This window comes from Zonotrichia leucophrys, chromosome 10, assembly GCF_028769735.1.
Source record: "Zonotrichia leucophrys gambelii isolate GWCS_2022_RI chromosome 10, RI_Zleu_2.0, whole genome shotgun sequence".
NCBI lineage: Eukaryota > Metazoa > Chordata > Aves > Passeriformes > Passerellidae > Zonotrichia > Zonotrichia leucophrys.
Window position 1 is genome coordinate 6,029,597 of NC_088180.1, and position 27,012 is coordinate 6,056,608.

The 27,012-nt window shown below is 41.0% G+C and overlaps 1 protein-coding gene across 3 annotated transcripts in view; it reads left to right on the top strand.

Moving 5' to 3' along the window:
* THSD4 (thrombospondin type 1 domain containing 4) overlaps nt 1-27,012 on the top strand; it is a 242,143-nt gene that overhangs the window by 50,595 nt on the left and 164,536 nt on the right. For all 3 annotated transcript variants that reach the window (XM_064722037.1, XM_064722041.1, XM_064722040.1), the window contains 2 exons: nt 828-1,239; nt 20,518-20,620. In XM_064722037.1, coding sequence (XP_064578107.1) covers nt 828-1,239; nt 20,518-20,620 — 515 coding nt within the window. The remainder of the gene's footprint in view (nt 1-827; nt 1,240-20,517; nt 20,621-27,012) is intronic.

The following is a 27,012-nucleotide window of genomic DNA, read 5'->3' on the forward strand; positions in this document are numbered from 1 at the left end:
GTAATCTCACTCTTGTTTAGGTCTGGCTAAGTAGGACAAGGCTTAGGGGTTCTGTTTCTTGCCTCTCCTGTATAGTTATGGGAAGCTTTTCTTTCCCTCCCTGAATACCAAACCCATTATACTGCTCTCTGTGCTGTAACTACCAAAAGCTTCCCTCAACAATGACTGTCATGGTCACAGAGCAGATTAACAGGGATAAACACTTCAAGAGTGCTGGTTGCTTATCTGCCAGGGCAAATCAGCACTTTAGTTCACACATCTTGAGCCAGGAAGATTGATTAAAAGCCCCACGTGGCCATAAGGCTGGGATGGGAGGTAAATGACTTTCAGGGTTCCCAGCTAGCAAGAGTCCTGGGAGAATATAAGACTTGGGAAGAAAACAAACCCAAATAAAAACAAACCCAAAGAAAGGTCCCTTTGATCTGGTGGCTGTCTGACATCTGTAGCACTTCTGTTTCTAGAAAATAAGTATGTCAATTTATAATCTCTGGTTTTCACTGGAGTTCAAGTCAGTTTTGCATATATATTAAAAACATAAATGTATTTTATCTACAGAAGGAAAATTCTTTTTCTTTAATGGTGTCTCCTTTCCTGAGCTGCAAATGTCACCCAGAATAGCTGTATTCACTCATTACTCTGAAGTGGGAGAAATGGTTTTTGCCAGCTTACTTGTCAGACTGCAGTGTTAGGATCAAGGCCTTCTGAGATTCCTAATAGATCAAGCTAGACTACATCTTGTTCATATTTATGATAAGTCCTGTAAATACTTAACTGCTCCTTTGCTTATGGAGTCAGTAACTGTTTTCTCTCTCTCTCTCTGTTTTTAGAAGCAGAAACCGAAATCCCATTGGTCCAGGGAAGTATGGCTATGGGAAGGTGCCGTACATTTTACCTTTACAAACTGACACTGGGCAGCAGCCCCAGAAGCTGCGGCGGCAGCGCCAATCGTCCAGGAGCCACCTGTTCCAGCAGAGCCCGGGCCTCCTGAGCCCCTACAGCCAGGCTGCTGCTCCCTCCCTGCAGCATGGCAGCCTCTACCAGGAGCCAGGGGGGCCTCAGGCGGGACACCAAGTCCTGGGGCCCTCGGTCTATCAGTCCCCTTCGTTCCCTGTGTCTCAGAGCCTGTTCCACGGCGGTGACTCCAGCCCTCAGGCCCTGCAGGGCCAGCCCCAGCCCCAGAGGGCTGCAGCCATCGTCTGCATTGGTGCCTACAAGCAATACAAACTCTGCAACACAAATGTAAGTCTGCTTTTCCTGTGTTTTGTGTGTTTGACAGCTGTTGGTTTTCCCTAGTATGCAAAATGTTCACCTAATCATTGAGTTAAATTGAATTTTTTAAAAATTAATTTAATGATTGTTTTTGTGAACTTATTTTAGGGAATACTGAAAATAGATCTGTAATATTACAGCTACCTAATACTGTGCCTTCAAGGGCTTTAATCAGTCACTTCATCTACCGATATGTACAGTTCTAATTTGATGAAATCCAGGAGCATGAAGGAATTTGAGATAAGTATAGTAATTCAGAGAGTGACAAATATGGGCTGAACAATGTCAGAGAATTGCAATAATGGTGGAAAATTTTAGTTGTAATCATGATGAAGGGACAAGGTAATTAATGTAGTGTAAATTTTCCACTTTCATTCAGTGTGATGTTATTTTGATTTTTGTGTGATGAATGTGGATTTTAATGGTAATTCTTAAGTGTGTGATTCACAGTGGTGAGGAGTGGAGTGTGTTGGGTTTGCATGGCCAGGTTTTGGTAGAGGGGAGGAGTGGAGGGAGTGCAGGTGTGGCAGAGAAGCTGCCAGAAGCTTCCCCCATGTCCAACAGGGAATCCAATGCCAGCCAGCTCCAGGATGGAGCCACTGCTGGTCAAGGCCAAGCCCATCAGGGATGGCAGTACCATCCCTGTGATCCTGTATTCTGAAGGGAAAAAGCTGTTGTGCAGGTGTGAGGTAGCCACAGGAGAGCAGAGTGAGAATGTGTGAGAGGAAGAGCCCTGCAGAGGCCAAGGTCAGTGGACAGGAGGTGCTCCAGGCCCTGGAGCTGAGGTTCCTCTGCAGCCCGTGGTGCAGCTGCCCTGGCCCTGCAGCCCATGGAGGGCTCTGGAGCAGGGGTGCCCTGAGGGAGCTGTCACACCATGGGATGGCCCTGCTGGAGCAGGTCCTGCCAGGAACCTGCAGCTCCACGGACAGAAGGGCCCACACTGGAGCAGGTTTGGTGGCAGGACTTGTGACCCTGTGGGGACCCAGAGAGGAGCAGTGAATGAAGAGCTGTAGCCCATGGAGGAGTTTGTGGAGACCTGTGTCACACAGGAGGGACCCCGTGCTGCAGCAGGGGAAGGACTCTCATCTTTGAGCTGCAGCAGAAACAGCCTGTAATGAACTGACCATAACCCCTGTGCTGAACTCACCATAACCCCCATTTTGTCTCCCTACACCACTGATGGAAAAAGGTAGAGGTGTGGGGAAGGGAGGGCTAGGTGGAAGGTGTTTTTAAGACTTGTTTTGCTTCATGCACTGATTTTGATTGGTAATAAATTCAATTTCCCTAAGTCAGGTTTGTTCTGCCCATGACAGTAATGGGTGTGTAATCTCTCCTGATCCTTATATCAACCCATTAACCCCTTGTTATATTTTCCATTCCCTGTTCGGTTGTGTTGGGGGGCGATAGAGTGGCTTTAGTGGGTACCTGTCACCCAGCCAGGGAGAAACCACCACCATCACTGACAAGCCTAATGTTTTTCCAGGAAAGAAACTGAAAAATGGAGTTTGGATAGGCCGTGTTATGAAGGCTGTCTGCTTCTCAGTCCCATAAGTTGAGGTTATCCCTTTGTGAGTGCTAGTCATGTTCTAAACAGCATTTAGAGACAGCTCCCAGTAGCCTGGACCACTCCAGTGCCTTTCTGTGGTGCTCTGTGCATTCTGTTTCAGATGATACTTTTACCAGCATTCAGTTCTATGTGCTTTGATTTTTAACTTCCTAATTTATTGGAGTGAAAATCTGTTCTGTGTTAATTTTTAAATAAAACTTAATCTGTTATTATTTGGTTCAGAATGTTTTTCTGGGTGTAGCTCCATGCTCCGGGCAGTCTCCCATTGTATGTGGGAGGCAAGTGAGGTTTTGTTCTTTGTCCCCATTAGTGGTTTCCATCCTGCTAAAATTTCCAGTTTCTGCTGGGCCCTTTTAGTATTTTCCAAAGTATGTCTTCTTAATACCTTTTTCTTATTTGTCCTTCTAATCTAACTTAGTGTTGCAAAGATGCAGAAGTCTGTATTTGGATATTAGAAGCAGAATATTCAGGAGATCTGGATAAGCTGACATGACAGGCCGTATTTTTTGGATGGGTGAACATCTGATTCTTCTGCCTCCTAGAAATCCTGATTTGTTCAGTGGTACCTGCATAGTGGAATATGCAACAATGGAACACAGGATAACAAAAACACAACCTAAACAAATCAGATGAGTTCCTTTTTGCTTCTTAGTTATGACTCTTGCTTTATTTCTGAATAGAGTCCATTGATTGAGACTGGAGCAGTTGATTGAAAAGACCTAATGTCAAGAAAGCTTTAGTGTATTTGTCTGGAATGGAAAACATGAACGGCTAATTTGAGCCTCTGAGAATAGTCTCTGGGACAAATTCCTCTTTCCAAAAACACTTTCTGTTTTTTGAAGGAAATGGGAAATGACCTTAGTGCATGGGCATTAATTTGGAAAGTTTTCTGAGCTAAATTTGCTCACTGTGTCCAAGCGATACACAAATGTCCCAGTCTTTATTTCATCCCTCACACATCAGTGCACAAAGTTGGACAGTATTCTGCCTGACTTAATGTGACAAAATTGTTTCCAGGAAAAGGTCTTTTAAGAGGGCAAGGGGTAAGAGATGAGGAAGTTAGAAATGAGGTGGAAGAAAGAAGCAATCTGAGATTGCCAAGGTATGGAGAAGGAAGGTTTGTGGAAAGCGTTTGCTGAGAATGGCAAAAGGGCGGCAGAGTAGAGGGCAGTGAGCTTGTGAATTGGACAGTGGTTGGACAGGTCAGCATGGTGAGTGCTTTGGCCATTGGCAGATTTCTTTTGATGGAAGAGAACAGGAGTGAAAATATTTTCATGTTAGTTTTAGAATCTGCTATTTAAACAGAAGAATTCAACAGATGAAGAGGAAACATAGATGAGCACACTGCTGCTGCCTCTGTGCCGTTGTTGCTTGTATTAATACAATTATAAAGAAATCTTTAATACAGGAGGCTTAATAGCAAAGAGAAATTGTAGCTGAAGTAGTTTCTCCTAGGCATGGAACTCTACATAATTATATTCTTTATTTAGTAGTGTTTCTGTTAGCCTTGGAGAGGCTGTAATTGCTATTCAGGGTTATTTTGCTCCCCAGAATGTGGTAATTAATGTAATTATAAAAAAGAAGTTGCTAAGAACAGTTTTAGTGTAAGGCCAGGATGAGAACCAAACAAGGCTGATAGTGTTTCACTTTGTTTGCTTGTTCTTCCTGATTAAATGCTTCTGCACGCGGGCTTTAATTTAATTTATCCGCAGCGACATGTACCACTGGTCTTGCCAGCAAGCAGAGAACAGTATATTTTTATTTCTTTCTTTTCTTTGATTCTTCCTGGAGCATACCAAAACTGAAAATCTCCTTTATTTGAAGTATTCTGTTAACCCTTATCCTGGTGTTTGGCCACTCCCTCTACAGTTTCTCCTGAGGGCAACTAATTAATAACAAATTAAGTTAATCTGCCTTGGTCCATTAGGTCATTTCCTCATTATTGTACATTTATTGTTTTTTCATTGATAGCTGAACTCATTTCACATGACTGACAGATTGATTCATTAAAGGTAAACTGGTGAGGTTTGGTTAGGGAGAGCCTGGGAAGTGCTTGTATTTGTTCAAGTGTTCCTGCAGGTCGTTAAACCTATTTTCTTATTATATAAGTGGCTTCCCCTGTTCAGCACCTTGCATGCAAGCTCACCTCAGAACACAGAGCTGCCTGTCACACTCTTTGGCAGGAAATAGGCAGCAAACATCTCTCCTTACCTCACAAACAGCTCTGGCTGATCTAACTGAAACCATAAGCTACCTGCAATATAATAGGATTCTTCCAATGTGGTCTCAATTCCTTCAGAAATAGGGAAGTGGTGAGTAAATCTCCCTTATTTCTGTCTGCATTAAAGGAGAAGGAATTATATGCATGTGTGGTTGAAGTAGAATTTGAATTCAACCTTCTTTGTGTGGTTTGCCACCAGAACAAAGGAAGCAACTCAAATGGAACATTTGTTTACTGAGCACTTTCTGTAATTAATTGTCTCGAGCATTGCCAAGTCACTAGCTCTTCATGAGTGCCTGAACGTGTGAGAATATATTTGTAAACCAACTCCAGGCTGCAGGTCTCCTGGACAGGGTACACAAGGAGGCTCTCAGGCTTCTGGATATTCCAGACTGCTTAAGGGAGGTTCATAACAGTGGGCACACAACTGATGCCCTTTATTGGTCCCCAGTACCATTTGTTATACCTTTTTTCTCACATGCATAACACCTGTGTGCCCTTTTTCTCTTTTGTTGTTGGTCAATACACATCAGCATTCCAGGCTTCTTCAAATCTGTTCACCTGCCTTACACAGTGCACCCCATTAGGGATCAGCCACAGCCCCATTCCTGTTCTCCCACGGTTTCTGCATGAAGAGTGATACTAAATAGATGTAAAATCTGAATTTTCATTAGCTATGGCTTGAGGTGTGACTTTTTGGCCAAATTCATATAGGACTTTGGAACAGTCAAGGTAAAATGTATGAAGGAGTAACTCCTGAGGGCTCGGTGAAATATTTATGGATGAAGTTTTGCTGAGCAGGTCCAGTTCCATTCCCAGTTGCTAGACTGCCACATGTGCATTACTGTCATGTCTCCAGTTAGACTGTGCTGTTTTTTTCAGTATTTGATGTGACTGGTGTTTAGCAAGAAGCCAGTTGTGTTGTGGAGAAGTGTCTAGATAGGATCAGAAGACAATGACTGCCTTTACTTTCTTGGCCTGCCTTTCCAGCTGTGCCTGCTATTGATGTGGTAGCACAGCTATGGAAAAGCTGGCTTTTGGTTCTGAGTAAGTGTCCTCTGCTGGATCTGTGCTCCTGCATGCAGAGCTTTTGAGAATGGCACCTGAGCAGGGAATAGGAAATACCTGAAAAGACAATTTTGGAAATGGAAAGAGGTTTTACAGTAGCAGAGATGAGGTGAGGTAAAAGACTCAGGATCAATCCTCAGCTCTATCAAGATGGGACAAATTAAAATATTTGATTTTCCAAAGAGTCTTACTGATGATAATGATGCTGAGTTACAGCTGTGCCATTGAAAGGCTTTTTTGGATGCAGAACTCTAATTAAATAGAGTTACAATGTTCTGCAGGAATGTGTTGAGTCCATTAAACAGTGATGTGCTTTTCTGTCACCTAAGGATATAGGTAGGCATTGGCAGGGTCCCCTGGCACCTGGGATCTTGGGCCATCCACCAGCTCACTGGTGTTCTGCCCAAGCAGTTTTGAAAATTTTCCACTCTATAGAAACCGAAACATTTCCAGTGCTTCAAGTTTTAGCTAAGGTCGAAATGGAAATGTTTAATTTTGTAGGGAACAGAAAACATAATTCCCAGACAAGTCTTTTCAGAATTGATATGGGGTGCTGCAAGTGTGCACTCTTTAATGTAGTTGGGATGCTCACCCATTGAGGTGAAGACTAACAAAAGCCTATGTATTTCTTGGGTGAACTTTTTTTTTTAAGACTGAAAAGCCCCTTGTTATTCCCAAGGAGTTACTGTAGGGTTTATTTATTCTCCTTTTGAGATTTGTATAGAGTAGGTGTTTGACATAAGTGGCAAAGTGGGGTTAAGATGACATATCTTTTCCTGAGGAAATTGAAACTTGACTTTATGTGAGGAATTTTCCATGCAAACACTGTGGGATTGTGTGTAGGTTTGGTAGTCTGACATTCTGTGGGTGTATAGGAAACTTATTGAAAGCTTGCATTACTTTGGGCTGTACTGTCCTTCCTTTTGAGTGTTTTGCTATTTGCAGCAGAGGTGTGTAAATTATTAATTCAGAATGATTTGTCACCAGTACAGGCTGAACTTACCAGAGGCTGGCACAGAGATATTGCTTGTAAAGGTCTCATGTAGTTTGATCAGTTGTCATTTGTGTACAAAAGTCACAGAGAAACATCTTTGATGGAGCTCTTGGACCACACTTGTTCCCTCAGTATCTCTGCACTGTGGTTATGTGACATCCCCTTCAACATCTGAGAACCCTGCATTAGGAAGTCTTTTGTATGATGGCATTCTTATTAGAGCTTAAATAATTATGGGAAACTGTTTGCCATAAGTCACCAGAAGTATGTCAGGGTAACTTTTAAAGCTCTGTCCAAGGGTTTTATTGTGCAAGTGTGCTCTGTACTTGTGGCAGTAATACAGAGTTGGCTGTTTTACATAAACTCATTATTACTAGGTTAATTACTTACTAATGTAGTAAAATGTTCATAGTCAGTCCCGAATCACACAGTTCAGAACACCTTGATGTCTAGAGGCTTGTTGGTTTTAATTGAAAATTGGGTTACTTAGTTTGATCAATAAATCTAAGCCTTTTTAAGCATCTAGGAGTCCAGGAGTCATGCCCTGTTGTGACAAGAACTAGAAAAGCACAGACCAAAAGGAAAGTGCAGGTTAATATTTGGTAATGTATACATGGCTATAGCCAGGTCCTGTATTCTTCAGGTCAGGGAGGAGTGACCACTGGGATTCTGTAACATTCTTATGGATGAGATCTTTGACTTTATTCAAGGGCAGTGAGATATAAATAAAATACAGTAGAGCTTAGAATAGAATAAACACCTTAAGACCATAAAACAGAAATATTCCACTGGAAAGCAAAGGTTGAGATTATGAATCAGTGATAAAAAAATCTACTAAATGTGTTAGAGTTAGCCAGTTCAAACATTCACTGTCATTGATATGTTTGGGGTTTAGCTTGAATGCTCAGGGAGCTGGATTTTCCTTGGACTCTGTCAACTTCCCAATATGTATTTTCTTAATTTTTAATGCATAAGAGTATTTCAGAAGCTATGGTTAACAGTAGTAGTTCAGTATTTTATGGTACTGCAGGATGCATTGAGCTGCCTGTTTCTTCTTCTTTGAGGTTTATTTTGAAGTTCTGAGCCTGTTGCATGATTTTGCTGGAGAAGTCTGCCTCAAGTGGAGTGAATTTGTGTCTGTGAAGAGCTGAAGATTCAGACTCACTTTTGTGTAATGGCAGTGTGACATAAAAATGTGAAAAATTCATCTAAGTGCCTCAAAATCAAAATACAAATCAGTTGCCTAAAGCTCTTCTTTCCTAACTTCCTGGTGAACTTTGAATGGGAGGTTTCATGTAGCAGTTGGAGTTGTCTGAGAAGTTACCTTGCTAATTCTTAGAATAAATGGAATACATGTGTCTTGGAGAAGAGGAAAGAGGAAAAAGATCCACAGTTATTCCGTCACTTCATCAGTTATGAATAGCAGCATTAGCACTTAAAATCCTGTGGAGTGATTTGGAAACTTCATTGGGATGCTTGTTGAAATGGAACAGGGGTTTTTGTTCTGCAGTAGAACAGGACTCAGGGTGATTTAGGTTGCCTGGTTATCATTCAGATGTAACTTCTGTGCCAAGTTTTAAGGAGGAAGCTCATCAATGAAAATTGGGACTTCTGAGTTGTAACCAGATGGTTGCATTCCTGATACATCTGTAGTTTTGTTTAACAGTGCATTGTAAATTTGAGTAGTGTCATTTATCAATATAGGCAAGTGTTGTGGGAGAGATTTGAAGGCATTCCAGCTTGTCTTTGTTTCTTCTTGTCAATTCATATTGACAAAAGTGTTTGTCTGAAATTCCGGTGTGGAATTTTTCAACACTCACATAATTTGAACAAGAAATGTGCTTTTTATTCATATGTCAGTTTAATTGTATCCAGGTTTTCAAAGCAGAGGAGGCTGCAAATGTCATGACTAATTTACAAAAAAGCTTTTTAATGCTGTTTTGATGAATATTTGTTAACTATTCCCATTAATTTCAGGTATAAAAACATGGTCTGTCAGATGTCAGTCTGCTTGGCTCATGAAAGGAGTAGCTTTTTCATGATATTTTTAAGAGATTAGTTCAGTTATTGTTGATATCAGTGCATAAGTTTAAGACATTTTCAAGCCAGACAGCAGGAAAAGAACATACATTACATGAATACAGGAACTTGCAGTGAAACTACCACAGTACAGTCCCAGTCCTCTCTTGTACTGACCAAGGTGAGTAGAGGAAGAAGGAAGTGCAGGAGAAGATGCCAAAGTTAAGCTATGTGTACTGAGAAAACTGTCTGTTATTGGTGCTGTCAAGTTTTTAGTTTTAGTTTTGTGGGTTTTGGGGAAAGAGGGAATGTTGGTTTTTTTTATTTTGTTTTATTTTGGTTTGGTTTTTTTGTTTGGTTGGTGTTTGTTTGTTTTGGAATTTTTTGGTATCTAATTTTAGAATTTTTAAGCAGCACTTGGAAAGAGCAAATTGCCAAAATTTGTGTAGAAAGTTAGGAAATACAAACATCAAATTATGTCTAGCAAGCATGTGTTGCTTTGCCTAACCACAGACTAGGGATGAAGTCCAAAGCCTCTCCCCCAGAAGTGCTCTGAAAGAAACCTGGCACTGCAAGCCCTGCAGTGCCCAGAGCAGGTAAACAAACCTTTGCATATGATACATTAAGAGCTAAGTGCCTACAGAACAATGCAAACCCCAGAAATAATTGAAATTGTGGTGAGATTAAAAAATAGCAACAAAACCCAAACCAGTCTGGTGTGCTCTGTCTCATCTGCTTCATCAGCAGTGGTGTCTGTCCAGATGTAACACAGGCAGCACATTGCACATGTAGAGACATACACATGTAATTGGTGAAACAGAGCTTCTTTCTAGTGATAACTTGGTGAGGCTGTTTATCTTCAAACTCTTGACTTACATTGGTGGAAAAACCAATCCTGTGTTGGTCATACCTGTCAGGCAGTGTTGGAGGGTCTGGGTGATCTGTAGGGGAAGAGGCCAGGGAAACATCCCCTGCCCCATTCTGCAAACCAGCTTTGGCCTTTGGCTGCAGCATTCAGTAAGTTGCTAGCCAACCCACATTCTGCTTTTCCTGAATTTCTGTTTGTATCTTCATTTGTTAGAGACAGCAGGGAATGCTGGTGGTCTTGATGGCTTTTTTGAGACCTCAGTTTGGGTCACTTTCTGAGGAAGGTTTTTTTGGATGACGTGAGGTTTTAGTTTGAGCAGCAAAATGCCATTAAAAGGACAAAGTCAAACCTGCATAAGTTTAGAGCTTTCAGAACTGGAGTTTTGTGAGCAATCCTCTGGTAACTCTTGTGTTAAGAAAACTGTTTAATTACTTGATAATGTAAATTTTACCCCAAGGTCTCTGCATAGATCAAGTGCTTAGTTATGACTGATACACTACTCAATGTTATTCTCTTTTTATTCAGCCTTTGGCTCCCTGCCTTAAAAATGCTCCTTGCAGAAGGTGAGAAAAAAGGTTTCTCTAAGGACTAGTTGTTGATGCTATTACTGCAGTGTTTGCTTTAAAATTCACAAAGCTGCTGTGTGACAGCAAGACCTAAAATGTAAGAAATGGAGCTGCCCTGTGGAAGAATGAGGTTTAAGAGAAGTGTTCCATAATTAGTGCTGCTTGTCAAGTAGTTGGAATTGAATTTTTTCCCCATGTTCAGTATCATATTTATCACTTGGCAATAGTCAAAGCAGAATTTGCATTGCCAAAACTGTAATTATGATTTGGCAGCTCATCTGTAAAACAGGTCCAGAGGTTTTCAGTCAGACCCCAAACCAGAAAGTACATAGTTCACCAATTGAAAAGGATTGGATTAAGTAATTGCACCATAGGTGACTTTTTTCCCCTCAAAACTGGTGGAGTAGCTGTTCCAGAAACTGCAGACTGTCCTTCATGTTCCTTATTCTGTATGCCCATTTATACCTACCAGGTTTTACAGTGAATGGGACAGAGATTATGTAAATAACCCTTCCAGCTAAACATTCCCCAGAGTGAGTCCATTCTGCACACTAAATGAGTCAGAGGTCATATGGGGAACATGGTATGCAATCATGGAATTGAGAGCAGGACCTCACAGGCAGGAAGAGCCAAGTGATACAGTAATTGCATGGACAGCCTCTTCCAATCTGAGATTAAACATTCTTTTAAGGCCCTGTGACTTCCTTTATAGTGTTTAAACAAACCAAAAAAGCCTTCAAAAGCCGAATGCCATCATGAGATACATCAGTATTCACAGAACTCATGAGATGACTGCAGGTGAGGCACTGGCACAGGGAGTTTGCCCTCACAGGGCAGTGATGCTTCCCTGGGCTGTGCTTGGGTCTTGCTCACCACAGATGTTCCTGCCCTTTCTGCACAGACAGCCTAGCTCTGCTCCTTCCTCTGCCTGGAGCTGTCCCACTGTATTTTCTCCTCAGTCACACTTCTCACTTCCTTAGTACCTTGTCTCATATTTTTCATCTTGTCTCCCCATCTCTTCTGCCTCCTGTCTCTCCTCTTTCTGCTTAGTTCCCTGCTTCTTTGCAGTTCCTTCCAGTTTCACTTTCTTCTTCTCAATGCCTTCTTCAGCTGACTTGCTCATCTCTTGCATGTCAGTCCCCAGATTTATCTGTTTTTCCAAAGTAGTCCATGCATGTTAGGTACAGGCTCAAGTGGTTATTAAAGACAGAAGAGAGATTTTTCATTTTCAGTCCTTGCCCTATTACAGACCTCAGGAGCACTTTCCAATAACAGCTGGAAAGCTGCTCAGCCTCTTTGAGCCTCAGGTATGGAGCACACTTGTGAACAGATTGTTCCTCCAGGTTAGATGCAAAACTTTAACAAGTTTTGATTGGAAGTGTACAAAGAACATTATCAGCATTATTTTTAAAATTCTTGTGGCCTGACTATACTTGAGTGGATTTCCATAGAAAAAGCAGAGGGTGTATTCTTGACAAAAAACCCATTTTCCTGGCTGACATAATTTCACTCATTAAAATAGAATGGGCAGTTACATTAGGAAAAAAAAAGTCAGAAATATGGCAGCATGGGAAAAAATAAAACACTTTTTCCTTTTGTTTTCCTTTGGGCTCATTCTGGGATGAAATGCTTCAGTCAAAAAAAGAAAGACTAAAACAGATAACAGGAGTGGAAAGTTTTAGTCTGAGAGGCTAAAGTTGGACAAACTCATCAGTAAATGGACAGTGCTACCAGCTGCAGCTATATTAAACCATTCTAAAATAAGACAAATGTATCTGCCAGTTGGTTTGAAGTGCTTTTTTTCTTTTTCTTTGAAGTATATGATCTAGGAGGAAAGAATATATCACAGAAACAGTTTAAATGTGTGTTCTATCAGAAACTCATTTTTGATGGAAACATGAACTCTAAAATCTGAATAATGCTGCAGTTTCTGTTTCCAGACTGGGTTCCTGCAAGCTCAGAGTTGTTTTTAAGTTGCATTTACGTTGCTCTAAAGGTGTTCACTTTTTGTGGAAAATAAATTGTTCTTCATCCTAGATTTTATTTTTTCTAACAAAAATGAACAAAATAAATTGTCCCAACAGACTTATTTCAAATTCCCCCTCGTTGTAGTAACAGCTGTACATTTGCCTGTATGCTTCTGTCTCATGTAGCACCACACTGACATTTCTGTTGCCTGGCTGTTACTTAGACTAGAGCTCATTCTCTAAAAATATTGTGATTACTGCTGTAGTATGAATTTTTAATTAAAAAGTAGATTATCGTGATAATACCAGTCAGAAACTTGCTTAACCTTTTAGTCCTCCTGCCGGAACCATTCAGGTGGTGCCTCCTCCCACACAACGAGCAGTCATTTAAATGGAATGCATGAAATTGAGTTTCCATTGAAGTTGATTGGGCTTTTGTAGAGAAAACTGCTGGAGGATTACTCCTGCCCACTGCTGAAGCTGGTAGAATGAGAGTCACATAAAAACTGCTCCCCAGAAAGAACAGGCAGCTCCAAGAACAATGCTCTATAAAAATGCAATAAAATACTGCTGGAAACCCTAGAGTAGATGTCATAGCACAGTGGCATAATTTCCTACAAACCATGAGGACTAGATACATCAACTTTGCTTAAAGTCTGTAAACTTTACTAAAGATGGATCAGGCATGAGTTTGTCTCCGGGTCTTTGATAGCTGATATTGGTGGTGCCTTCCAGAGAGAGTTTTGGAGTGGCTGATATTTCTCGTATAAAGAAGGCTATTGCTAGTATATGAAAGCAACTATTCTTAGTACATAAACCTCCCATGTTCTGAGAAGGACTCATAAAACATGTTCCATTTTGCAGGTGTATTTGAATAATGTAGACAGATGAGACAATACAAGATGGTGAAGCTGAAAGCTTCCATGTTAAGGCATTCTTCATTTGAACAAGACTGTGTGAAATGGAAGTAGCTTTTCATTGATTTCCCATTAAATGAGGCAATAGCTTGCAGTTTAGGCACCCTGAGCACTGTGTAGTGTTTCTATAAACAGGTATTTGATTGGAGGGATTCTTGTATATGTGGGATTTTTTTTTATGCAACATATTTATATAGAAAGGTGATAGCCCTGCTGAGAGTGCGAACAGCAGCTGTACAAAGCAGTTATGATTTCTGCTGCAAATGGCAAGCTTTTGATGTTTGCTTGGGAGCATGGAAGGAGTATTCTGTGTAAACTCCAATCTCCATACTGAAGTAGCTCTTTGCTCAGGAGCCTGGGTACTAAATGAAATTTGGGACTGTAAAGTAGTAACTATATTTAAAAAAAACCCAACTTTAAAGAGACCAGTCATCTGGTCTTTTGCTGGATCAAAAAAGACCAGCAACAGTCTTCAGTGTGCAGGTGTGAGTTGACATAGGCCTGACTTTCAGGATGTACTTGTGTATTGCTTTACAGCAGATAATGCTCTGTTCCAGCATGGTCTGTTTCCAGCATTTGCCTTCCATTTTCTAACTGCTCAATTTCCATCTCATAGAAACCATTTATTGTTTCTCAGAATTTTTTGGTTGGTTGGTTACTTAGTTTTTTTTGGAATAGTATTTGTAAAATTTCAGCATTAAACATGGCTGGAGTATTTTCTTGACACATTTTTGGTATTGCTGAGGAAATGTACTGTTAATTTTCCTATTATAGCTCCTTGATTAGCCCCTCCTAAGGTAGTAGTTCCAAATGTTTCCAGTTGTGCACATTAGGTCATTGGAGATGCTTTGTGTGGGATGGATGAGTGACTAAGATTTTATTTAAAACCAAAGCTGGACTTGAATCTTTTACAAGTTGCTGTAAATCTGAAATAAAATAAGTTATTTCGGTTTAATCAGAAGGCTCTGTCAGTGAGAATTTAAAAAGAAAAAAAGCCACAAACCTGTGAAGTTAAGCAGAAATACTTCTTTTTCCATCTGTTTGGTTGAGCTTTCTTCCCCATTATTAGACAGACTGCATTTTCAGATGTAAAGTGCTACAGAATGGAAAAAATATAAAGCAGTAATAGATGCACTTGCCACATTATGCATTAATGCCTTATGTGTGTGATAGATTGCAGCTAATAAAGATCAGGTTTGGGGAGCACTTCAAAGACTTTTCTTGTTAAATTCAGAGGGCGATCTTGTTGCAGAGCTGAAATATTGATGGCAAGAAGCATTCTGAAATTGCAGGCTGAGAGGGAGCAGCTCCTGGCCCGTGGCATTGCAGGCACAGGCGGCTGGGGCAGGCAGGCTCCCCATGGCTCTGCCAGGGCCCATCTTCCTTGGTCCAAACACCAGCTCAGTGCTCCCTGCGTGGGATCGGGTAGAAGTGCATTGATTTTGTGTTGTGCACACACCTAACTGAGGGCTTTACCAGCCCTTGAAAGGAGTGAGGGGGAGCAGGAAGGCTGCAATGCCCTGTGGCTGCCATGGGTTCTGCAGGGCCTGGGGGCTGTGGGTACTGCAGCCCACTGGAGTTTACAGGGGCTGTCATTACTCTGCTGGTCTGCACTGCAGCAGACACCGAGGTGTAAATTCATGGCTTGAGGCAGTGCAGAGTCTGCCAGTACAGGTGCTCCTTCCTCATAAACTTGTGCAGATACCACTGCATTCCCAGATGGAAATTCTCATTGCATGTCAGGCCAGACATTTTCAGAGCACTGTCTGTGGCTGTGCGCTGTAACCAGAGCTGGCTAGCACTATTTTTACTGTAGAGCTGTTCTTCACATGCATTTTAAAGTTTCTTGCACATTTTGGTTTTTCAGGAGCATCAGTTCCATTTGAATTGTCTGGTATTTTGTGCCTCAGATATCTAGACACATTTAATATGCCTTATATACATTTTTTTCTTGGTTGGCAGACAGTTGTCTTTATGTTCTCTTACCATTTTATAAAATTAGAACTTTTGTGGAAATAAGTGTCTCCAGGATTTTAAATAGATCCTTTTTCTCTTTCAGTGTGTGTTCAGCTGAACAAAACTAGGTTGCCTTGATTTGAGGTACTACCTATGTGGGAAGCACAATCCTTGGCTATCAAAGGATAGCCTTGGTTATCAAAGAGAAACAGCTTAGCTGGAAAATTAACATGTGAAGGACCATGCACTCCACTTTCTTACATGGACTTGAAACTTCTGTAGGTTTCAGGAGAAACACCAGCAGTTCAGAGCAGAAGTTTCAAAGTTCACTGCAGATGTGGTGGTTTGTTGTGTAAAGAATTGGAATTTATAGACTATGCATATTGAAGGACACAATACATTTAAGAGTAAGCTCTGCAAAGGAAAGAACAATTTTCAGATTACTGTTTCAGAAACAAGTATTTAAATTATTTTTCTTTGGAGGTGTGTTTTTCCTTTGGGATTCCAAAGGATGAATATGATTCTATAGAACCACTACAGAAATGAAAACAAGAGTACAACTAGATTGTTTGGACTCAATTGAACATGTAGTCTTGCACACAGAGAAAATATTAATTATGAATTATGTCTGAACCTGGAGGATCAAGAAGGGATATGGGGCCTTGGAAAAAGCATTTGCCAGTTACTGTAGGTCATAAGAATGAAGCATTGCCAAAAATCTTAGTCAATGTTTTAATTGCCTGTAGAGGTGGTTTCAGGACCAAATCAGCCCTTTACACATTTCCAGAAGTGTTATCTCAGCACAGCTTTGACACAGCTTTGCTAATGGCAGATGTGAGCCCACAGCTGGCAGACTGATAATTTTCTGGTGTTTTGCCAGCACTTCTTTAATTAAACCAAGTGTCAAGGATTTGTTCAAAAGTGTGCTTTTCAAATGTTAACCAAAAGCTAAAAAGCTAGCAGGGTGGTTTCTTTGTTTTAACTGTACTAGCAGGTCATTTTAAGAAAGCTCTAATGGTACATGACAAAGAGAATACTGTGTGTTGCTGTCCCTCAGACTTCCATACCTGCATATTTCAGAAGAAACTGAGGCATAAATAAAGCCACTGTTTCCAAAGTACAAAGTTTCTATCAACAGCAGGCACAGTGCATTTCAGGAAGCTTGGCCTGAGGTCCAAAAGGGACACTTCTAAATCTGACCCTTGAGTGCTGCTGCCTGGTCAGGACAGTGCTGTGCTGCTGCTGGCGATTTCCTCACGCTCTGAAGGCACAGCAGGAAAAGCTGAGGTGTCCTCTTTGAAACAGCTGAGTGCAAATGCAGCAGGAGCAGCTCTGAGACACCTTTCCCTGTGTGAAAATACCAATATCCAGCACTTTGAAGCACTTTGCTGAGTGCAGCCCCACGTGCTAAATTTACGTCATTGTGTTGTCCAAACAGCATAGTTGAAGTAGGTGAAAGATCATCTAAAAACATACAAAATTATTCATTCTAGATCCTGTAGCTAATTTTATAGTGCACAGCTGAAAGAACAATAATTTCAAAACCCTCTCCCAGCAGAGAGTATGTATTTCTAGATAATTTATATCTGCCTCTACATAAAGGAATCTGAGATTCATCTTAGTAGATGCAAAGTATACTTTTTGCTGCTTTGGCCTCCCTAGATCTGGTTTTAAAAGGACTCCCTTAACTCCCTCAGTAATCCCAGGACAAAGTTTTTGAGGAAAAAAAAAAGAAATTCCAGATCTGTCACTAACAAAACCCTGTATCAAAGTCAACATTTTGTTTACCAAAACACTGTTCTCAAGTCTCCACCAGGCATCACGATTTAAATGCCTTAATGTTACAGAGGGGAAACTGAGGGAGAATCACACAGTAAGTTAAATATTACAGCAAAGTTCATTCCAAAAGTCTCTAGGAAATTTTGGAAAGAGATCTGGGCTGTTTAAATCCTAGCAGTCTGGCTTAGCCAGAGAACATTCTTCACCTGCAGCCATGCCAACATGCCTGCTGCTTCCAGCACACTGCCCTTGGCTGGCAGAGCTGCGGGTGGTGCTGCAGCCCCAGGGCTCTGTCCTGGCTGCCCCAGTTCTCCCGTGGATGCTGGGAAGCCCATGGTGAACCCTGCAAGGGACAACTGTTAGACACTGGAAATAGGAGTTGGCTTTGGGCTTGCCATCTTCTCATCACAGATGCTTGTTGCTGTATTTTAGGAGTTTTAGTCTGGATATGACAGAAATAGTAATTAAATTGAAGTGTAAAAATAGCTTGTGCTCTCAGGGAATAAATAAAACGTGAGGATCTACAGGAGCCCCTAAACTGAAGCTTCACTTTTCATTGTACAGGATAATACTTTTATTTTAGTGGTTTTCTGCCTACAAAAGTGCTAAAAAGCCAGAGAGGCCAAGAGACAGTGCCTGGCACTCTTAGGTCTTCTGAGAAAGGCTCAAGGATTTAATTTTCAGGGAGGCTGAGCTGTAGGCAGCATAAAACTGTCATTGCATTCAGCTGTGCATTAACAATTTAGGTGGGGCTGGTAAATGGTGCATAGATGTTAACTAGGATATACATAGAGTATAATATAACTCTTAAGCCTTGGTGATTCATGGACTGTAGTAATTTTGCCTACTTGTACTTCATAGCTAAAGAATATCTTAGAAGACATCAAAAATATAAATGAACATAATCTGTATCAAGAACAAAGCAAAGTGTTTTTGCAAATCAGATTGCTCAAATTTTTCCTCAAAATGTTATATTGCAGTTAAACCTTGAATGAAATAAAGGAAGGACAACTGAGTTGGGGCTTCTAAATTATCAGGGATGTTCTGAGTTAGCCTGTTCTTGTGATTTTTGCTTGAGCCACACAGAGTTCAGAGTATTTGTCTGTTCTTGGTCCTGCTTTGAAGCACTGAGGTCTCTGTCTTGTGGGCAATAGGTTTAAAAACAGAAATTGTAGCTATATGAAAAAGGTCTTAGAAGGGATGGTGTCACTATTTGTTGGCAACAGCAATGAATATTTTGATATTTTTACTCATACATTGCCTGCAGTTGGTATGAGCAGGGTGTACAGGAAATGGTTTATGAGCCAGAAATACTGGTACACGAGAGCATGAGCTCAAGGGTCAGAAAAGGAAAAACAAGAAGCAACTAAACTTCACAATAGGCTGGTAGAAAACGTGTGCCAAAAAAAAAGGGAAAAGCATTCCAGAAAGAAACCCTTGAGGCTGCCTTCTTGGCTGGTACAAACTGATGTTTGTTCTGCTGTAATTTAGTGTAGTGGCCTTAATGTATGCCAGCTCAGGTTCTGTCCCTTCACCTTTAGGATATGTGCAATAATTGGTTTCCGTGAAAAATACATTTCCTTGCCTGGGATGGTGGTTGTGCTGAATAAGTGTTCTGCATTGCTGTGCCACACACAGAAGGAGCTGTGCTTCAGCTGTGGGAATATAGCTTTGCTTTCTGCATTTGGCACTAGAAAGGCTTTTAGTCCCACCCTTTCAATGTGGTGGTTCGTAGTCCTATTTTCAGGGAAGGCTTTTTGTTTGTTTGTTTTTGGGTTTTTTTTGGGTTTTGTGGGGTTTTAATTTTTATTAGAGGGTTTGTTGAAAAAAGCAGTATTTGCCTGTACTTGGAGATCTCAGAAGGGTGGGCGAAGAGGCACAGATGGCTGCTTGGCCAGAAACTGTGTTTATTCTAGAAGATTTGTTAGCATGATTTTAGTAGAAGATAAAGTAGTCCATGAACCTTCCCCTGGGCATGTCTTTGGTACAGTTTATAGCCCACTTGCAAACTCTTGACTGTGGCATCTCTTTGATCCAGTTACAAGCATCTTCTGAGGGAGATGGTGGATACAAAGCAAGAACTCCTCTGGGACCTCTGATGTGCCTGGCTTCCCCAGCAGACAACCAGTCTTTCCTACTATACAGGCATAAGAGAACTGACTTGCAGTTGCAACAGCAGCTGTTCTTAGTGATTCTCTTCTGTTCCCTTTGAAAACACAGTTATTTAGCCATGCTGTTTTCATGTAATGTTATCTCCAGCTTTCCATTGATATCTGTCATCTAGAAAAAATATTCTGCGGTTCTAGTTAAGTACTTAAAGTGAATTCTACTGGTTTTGAATAGTATTTTTAGTAGTAATTTTTATTATCTAAAGGCTATGCAAAAAATTGCATCTGTGCCCAAATCTTGCCTATTTTGTCCAGGCATAGAAATTGTGCTAATTAACTCCCTGCATTTGGTAGAAGCCTTTCTCCCCTTTGTATGTGCCCACACACAGAGTAAACTTCTGCTATAACTGCAGTGAGGATTCAGGCAGAACAAAGTCATTTAGTATATAACTTGTATTTGCTTTTGAAATCAACTTCACATGCAAGCAAGGCTGCTCTGCCAAAGGTGTGCATTGCAGGTGACCTAAGGGAGGATGCCACTTCCACCTGTAACACCTGCCCTGCCTCAATACCTGTGTGTGCACATGTGCTTGTATAAAAGCAGCTCTTTGTTTGCAAAACTCCTGTACCAAATCCTGAGTTGCAGGAGCTCAGGATCTGAAGGCATGCCTTGAAATGCAAAGTCATGCAGTGACTGTAATAAGCAGCCTGTAGAAATACAAAAGGAAAAGTGGAAATATGGTATGGAAGCATAGGATGAGAATAAGCTGCTGTGGTGAACTTTTAATAAGTTATGGAAGCATGCACATTGAGTGTTTCAACTCTGTTGAATCTGAGCCCAAAACATTAATAATGAAATATGTGAAGCTGTTGTGAAAAGGAAGTAATTCTAATCTAATATTGAATTTATCTTGAAGTGTTGTGCTGTTGCTGAGGAAAATGACAGCTCAATAGAAGCTTTAATTTGTTTTTTTAAATAGAACTGTTGCTCCATTAACTTCACAAATGAATTTTCTTCAACAGGCACTTTTGATACTGTTACTTAACAGCACAGCTTGTTACCTGTTTTTAAGAAGTCTCCTGATGTTCATATTATTCATCTGGATTAGAGTTTTGCAATGCCTTCACTAACCTTCTAAAGTTCTATAATAGGAAGGCAAAAATAACTTTGCTGTTGATTATAATGCTACTTTTTTTTTTTTTTTTTAATCTAAACAGATGTGTCCTGAAAGCAGCAGGAATATTAGAGAGGTACAGTGTGCATCATACAATAACAAGCCATTTATGGGTCGATTTTATGAATGGGAACCTTTTGCAGAAGGTAAGGGAAAACAACTTGGTTTTGCATTATTATACAGATTGTGTTTTGGAAAGGCAGATGTGATTTTTACTTAATGGGAGCCATCAGGCAGCTTTGATCCACAGCTGATGTTCCCTATTTTTACAGCTGGACATGAGTCAGTGCAGATGAAGGTAGGTTTATATCTGACACCCAGGTAGATCTGATAATGGTTGTTTCTATTGTCTCAGTGCTGCTCTTATCTGCTGTGGGCAAAGTGAGGAGTGGCAGAGCTGCACCTCTTTATCTCCAACTATGATCATTCAGTGTATGCTGTTTCTAGTTAAAGCCACGTTTGGCTTTGTGAAAAGGAAGTTTCAGAGCTGTACAACTGTGGCACTCTGTACCATGCATTCAGGCAGAGCAGGGAGCCAGGTGCCCCAGCAAGCAGAAGGCACATTCTGCAGGCAGCACTGCTTCTAAAGGTGGCCCTGAAGAGTTATGATGTATTAGCTTTGATGCAGCCCTTTTCAAACCCCAGCTGAGAGGACCCAGCCAGTGCTGAGGCAGCTCAGCCCACCTCCCTCTCCTTGCTTCCTACACAGCAGCTTTGACTCACTCCATCTTTTGCCAGGAAGGATGAATCAGGGGATCTAGAACATGCCATGATAATTTCTTTTTCCCTCTCCTGCATAGCACAGCTTGCTCCTAATGTTTATACTGGATCAAGAAGGGCAGTTAAACTGTAATTCACAGCACTGTCTTGCTGGTGAGTTAAGTGTGATTATTGTTGTTTTTAAAAAATACACATATTTTTATTTCTCCCTTATTCAGATTGGTGCAGCTGCATTTCTAACCCATTTTATCTGCTGCTGCTCCAACAGAAAATTTTGTCTTTATTAAAAAGGTCATATTTGAAGGACTATAAACCCTATGAATGTAGAGTATTTAATGAAAAAACCTAGTTTGTGTGTGAGAATCAATAGCACATGATGACTTTAAGGGCAGGATTTGAGAAGAAGGATCCAGTTGTGGCAGAGGAAAAACATCACAGTGATGTAACCATAACACCTGTAAGGAAGTTTAAAAACATAATTAATGTTTTTATCATACTGGTAATTGAACTCTTTTAATTTGAAATATTAAGTTCAATTAACTTTCATTTTCAATTGTGATGAAAAATTCATAACCTTTTGATGGCTGGATAAAACAATCTATTGAAAAGAGAGAACCTGTTGGTGGATTGAAAAGGGTAACTGGGGGGATGTGGCCACAGGAGTCACTCTTACTGAAAAAAGGCTGCATTTGTTGAAAGGAGGGGGACAGCTGCAGACTTTTTTGTCAGAAATTCTCTGTAAGGTTAAATATGGAATAAAGTCCTCTTAGGAGAACTGTGCCTGATATTTTGTCTTCAGGAGGATACCTGGATAGTCTCGTAAATCCAGAATTCATCATCAAATGCAGTATTTCCAAATCAACAACTGCAAAAAATCCCAGTCAGCTCCAGACCCTCTTGCTTTGACTTCTGTTTGAAAATGTCAGCCAGGTATGTGTAATAAACAGCCTTCTAAGCAGCAGTCCCAGCCAGCCTGGCTTTCTGTTCCAGCTGGTAGAGTTACCCCTGTGCAGGCACAGGCACCGTGAGCTCTGCTCTCTGCAGGGACTTTGGGCTTTACTGGCCTGGTTGCTCTGCAGAATGGTGACCAGTCAGGGCTGCCCCCCAAGTGTGTAAAACTTGAAAGAGCTAAAAATGTGTTCTTTGGGGGCTTGGCTTTTTTCTTCCTAAGTGAAGGAAATTATAAGGAGAAAAATACTGCATTTGAGCAATTTCGTTTTCTTAGAGAAAAGTAGAGTTTTTGCAAATCAGAGCTTGGTCTGCTGAAAGTCAGACATGATTTACTCCTAACAGATATTGAGGCTCTTCCCTCAAAGTAATGCAAATGTTAAATTTAAATGGAAATAATTATGTTAATTTTTTGTTTGTTTTGTTGTTTTACAGTGGATTTTTAATGGAAAGTTTTCTAAAATGCATGCTTGACCAAGCATAGCCTCCAAATGATATTTTGGTTTGCTTTTTGTTGTAAACAAATCAGCTTTAGTTTCAGAGCTCCCCTTTCAGGTGACTGCAGGCCATTTACTGCCCAGGAATGCTGGCTGTTCCCAGTGTGTGTGATTTTACATGTGCAGCTGTGGCTTGTGTTGGGGCTGGCTGCATGTTGGCTCTGGAGGCAATAGCAGGAGCGGGGACGTGGCTCGGGGATCATCCCAGCGCTGTCTGTACACTTGATTCAGTTCCACTCCGTAAAGTCAAGATGTCTTTGGCTCCAAGTGCTGCATGAAGCCAGCCGAGTTTCTAGGAGCAGAGCCACGCTCAGATCTCGGGAGCAGCTGAAGAGCTGCTGCTGGCAGCCAGGCCTGGAGGCCGGAGGGCTGCGCGGAGCGGGAACGGAGCGGCCCCGTCCCGTCCCCTCAGCGGCCCCGTCCCCGCTGGGTGCTCCGGGGGCTGTGCCTTCACCTGCTCTGGCAGGCAGCAGGAGCTCTGCAAGGCCTGCAAGCCTTTCTTCCATTCCTTCCTTCTGACTGCCAGGCCTGGCTTGCTGCTGTGCCCTCCCTGTTGTGCTTGGTGCTGAGAGAGGCAGGGATTTTTACAGAGCCTGAAACACTGTGTTGCTCCTGGGAGCAGAGTGGGAGTCAGGCTGAGTTTCAGCTGGAATGAACGTTCCTGTAGCTGAAAGCAGGGTGTGTCAAATGGCACTGATGTCACCGCTGCATTTTCTGTGGGGGGAAAAAATGTGTCCCCCAGTGTTGTTGTTGCCAGACCTGACTACTGATGGGCACCACAAAGAGTGACTGAAAGTCAGCTGGGCCGATAGAGGCTTACAGGGCCAAGAGTCAGCACCCAGCCTTGTGACACGCCAGGAGGCAGTTTCAGCTGGCTTCTCTTTACTTGAAATGTATCAGAATCCAAGCATTGAATGAATGGAGGGATATTTGGTCAGTGTGGTTTTTCACACTGAACTTCAATGGTACTCTTTTCTCTAAAATGACACTCAGGTCAATACTCTATCCCTGAAGACTGTGCTGTTTTCAGAGGAGAACTCACTGTGCAGGTAAATCTGTACATGCTGTAAAATCATTTATCAGTTCACTTTTGTCTTGAAGTACCTTCTAGTAACCTGACGTCTAGCTAGAGATGTCTGCCTTCTACAGCTGGGATAAATATAACCTCAGAAGAAAATGAAATTTATGGCTTCCACCAGTGTCTAGTAAACTCTGCAACTTCAATACTTTGTGTCAGACAAGAGGTATTTAAAATTTAGTATGAATCAGTTTGGGCATTAAGATGGAGACTGAAGAGTAATGCAAAGCTGCAGCATTTATTGATTTGTGGTTTTTTTCTTGCTGGATTTTTAATAACAGTTGTCACTCGTTCTGAATGACAAAATAGCTTCTAACACATCAAAATGTAGTGGCCCAGCTCAAGATGTTAAAGTTGCTAAGAAACTTCTCGAGTTTGCTGGCAATTGATGACACTGAAGACACTGATTGAGGTCTGATTAATATGATTTAAGTAATTATAAAATGGAAGAAAAGCCTGAGATCTCTTAAAAATCCTGGTCCAGTGCTGTGAGGTGCATGTAGCATCAAGCACTTTGGAGTAGCCAGGAGTCAGAGAGGAGGTTTGGGGAGTGCAGTTACCAGGATGATGCAGAAGCTCTTGGTGGGTCCTGGACAGTCAGATGTAGGGACAGAGCTGCTGTGCTGGTGTTTCAGGCTTGGGAGGCTGTGGCTCAGTGGCCTGGGCTTTGTGCAGACCCTAAGGGTATAAGGGCTTGAGAGGAGAGCATTTATTCATTTCTGAAGTCTTGTCAATAAAATGTTTGTGGAGTATTTTCCATTCAGCGGTGGAACAGCAGAAAGCTGTTCCAAGGCCAAACCTGACTATATTATGCTTGTATTTGGTGGTTTAGTGTGGGTTTTTTTTTCTCCTCTTAGAATTGTGAGATATGTTTATAAACAAATTGTAGATATACATTGTTTATATGCACATTATTAGTTCAGTGTCCATTGCTGGCGTTCATTACATCTTGGTACAAAACCATTCTAGAAACACTGTGTAGGTTGATATATATGGAGAAATCTAACATTTGTGTCATCTGTTTATGCTAACTGGAAGTGGAACTTCAGTTTAGAGTGCTCAGAGAATTGATTGTTGTGTATGGTCAGGAAGGTGGGGCCTGGTGTGTGTTTCCTGAGTGCCTGTGATCCTTGGCAGCGCAGTCCTTGAGACCCAAAGATAACTGAGTCCCAGTTTGTGAATGCCTGGCTTTCCCTGATTTGTGACTGCCAGCTCCTTGGGGCTCAGGAGAGGCTGTGCTGAGCTGCATTCTCCCAGCTTTCTGTGCAATTCTTGGACAGCCTAATGTTTTCACCCAGAGGACAAGAAGTCATCTCACTGTTATATTTATACTTTATCAAGTAACTTACTTCTAGTTAGTAAACATACAGATATACATATATCTTGCAACTATATATGTATATATGCATATATACTGGGAATCTATACACACTATCTCTAGAAATAATCCAGCTGTGCTGAGGTTCACCCAGCTGCAAGTTATTATATTCAATGAGGCAGCTGCTTGAAGTCTTTATTTCTCATTGCAGCAGACCACACTTCTCTGCTTCTCTTTTGCCTCCACCTGTTAGAAATTTCTGATTGCTTCTATTCCAGTCTGTGGCTAGTTGTTCTTTACAGTGCATGTCCTTTAATTGTGTGCACTTTATTTCCTAAAACAATTTGATTTTGCTTCTCCTGTTTTATGTGAAATGCTGTAGGCAGACAGATTCATCAATGAGGCATCAGACAGTTTTGGGAGACTTGAAATGTAATAAGTAGATAGTGTTTATTTCTAATGATTAGTTACAACTTAAATAGTGCCTGCTTCCATAATGATAGATACAAGACATCCTGAAGCACATACCTGTAATTACTGACAAGAGCTTAGGCACTATAGGCATAAAATCCTTCTTGAATTCTGATGGAATATGATCTTTGATTTCCTTCAGACTCAGTGGAAATCCTTTGTGAGGCAGTGAAATATCCATTTTCCACACATTACTGAACATCCTATTTCACTTTTAACTGAAATGTTTTTGAAATATTGCTCACTTATGAGACTAGAATTCATTCAAATGCAGAACAAGAAGTTCACTTATACTATGTCCCTGTTTTCCCCTTTATTTATTGCTGGTTTGTGAATGGATCACAAGAGAAAGCACATGGAAGTTTGCATTTTTATAAGTATGGTTGTGGTAAAGTATCTGAGGCATTTCTTTGACTTCATCTATAAATCTGCTTCCTGAACATCTGTTGTGTTGAGCTTGACCTGGAAATTGTAAATATCCTGTGTATTACTGAAATATGTAACTACTTCTATAGAAACCTTTAATAAAAAAAATTGCTGAGATATTTATGTATATGGAAACCTAGTGCTTCCACATGGCAACTTACCTTTTATAGTTATTCTTGCTGTATCATTTTATTAATATACATATTTTGACTTGCATTTGTAAGAAGCTTAGTGATAGTAGAGCCTGGCTTTTACCTTTGATTTGGGGTTTGTTACAATAATTAATAATGCATATGTATTTTTTTAAGTGTACTGTTTTAAGCAGGGCCCACCATACTCTGGTGACTAAAATGAGCCATTTCCCTGTAGTAAATCACATGCAACACATGTAATGTTTTAATTCATTGTGCATACTTTCATTTCCTCACTTTTCTACTTGCTATTTGGAGGGGAAAGTGGGTTAAAGAGTGGTGAGAGCAAGAAATGAGTGTTTATAGATGGACACCTGGATGAGCCTCAAGAATGGGAAATGGTTGTTAGTGCCTTTAGGAAAATGGGAAATTACATCCATCAAATGTTGTCATTCAGCTGTAAATTCAAGACACTCTGAAGTGCAATGGAAGATAAACTGTGTAAACAGAATGTATTTGTAAGACAGGAAAGTGAGAGAAAGCAGACAGGTCATACAGGCCTTAGATAAATGTAGCCTGGGTTTGCTGTAAGAGAGGCACTGCCCTGTGTCCAGGTGACCAATATTTACTGGTGTATTTTAGAGTATCTGACCTGTCCAGTTGCATTATTGTGAGTTGGGGAAATGTCCCAGGAAGAATGAAGCTCTCATTTCAAAGCACACTTTTTAGTTCTTTTGGTTGGAACAGAAAGTTAAGGACAGATGTGGCTTTCAGGCTCAGATGTAGCAACAAAATTGTATCCAGATTGTGTGGTACTGAAGATTCCTAGGCTAGAACAGAATGCAGAAGGAAGATTTGTTATTTGCAAAGCATGTGTAGCAGTGAGTGGTGCAGATACCTTGATAAAATTTGTCTGTTTTATCTATTAGTGTCCCTTGAAACAAGATGC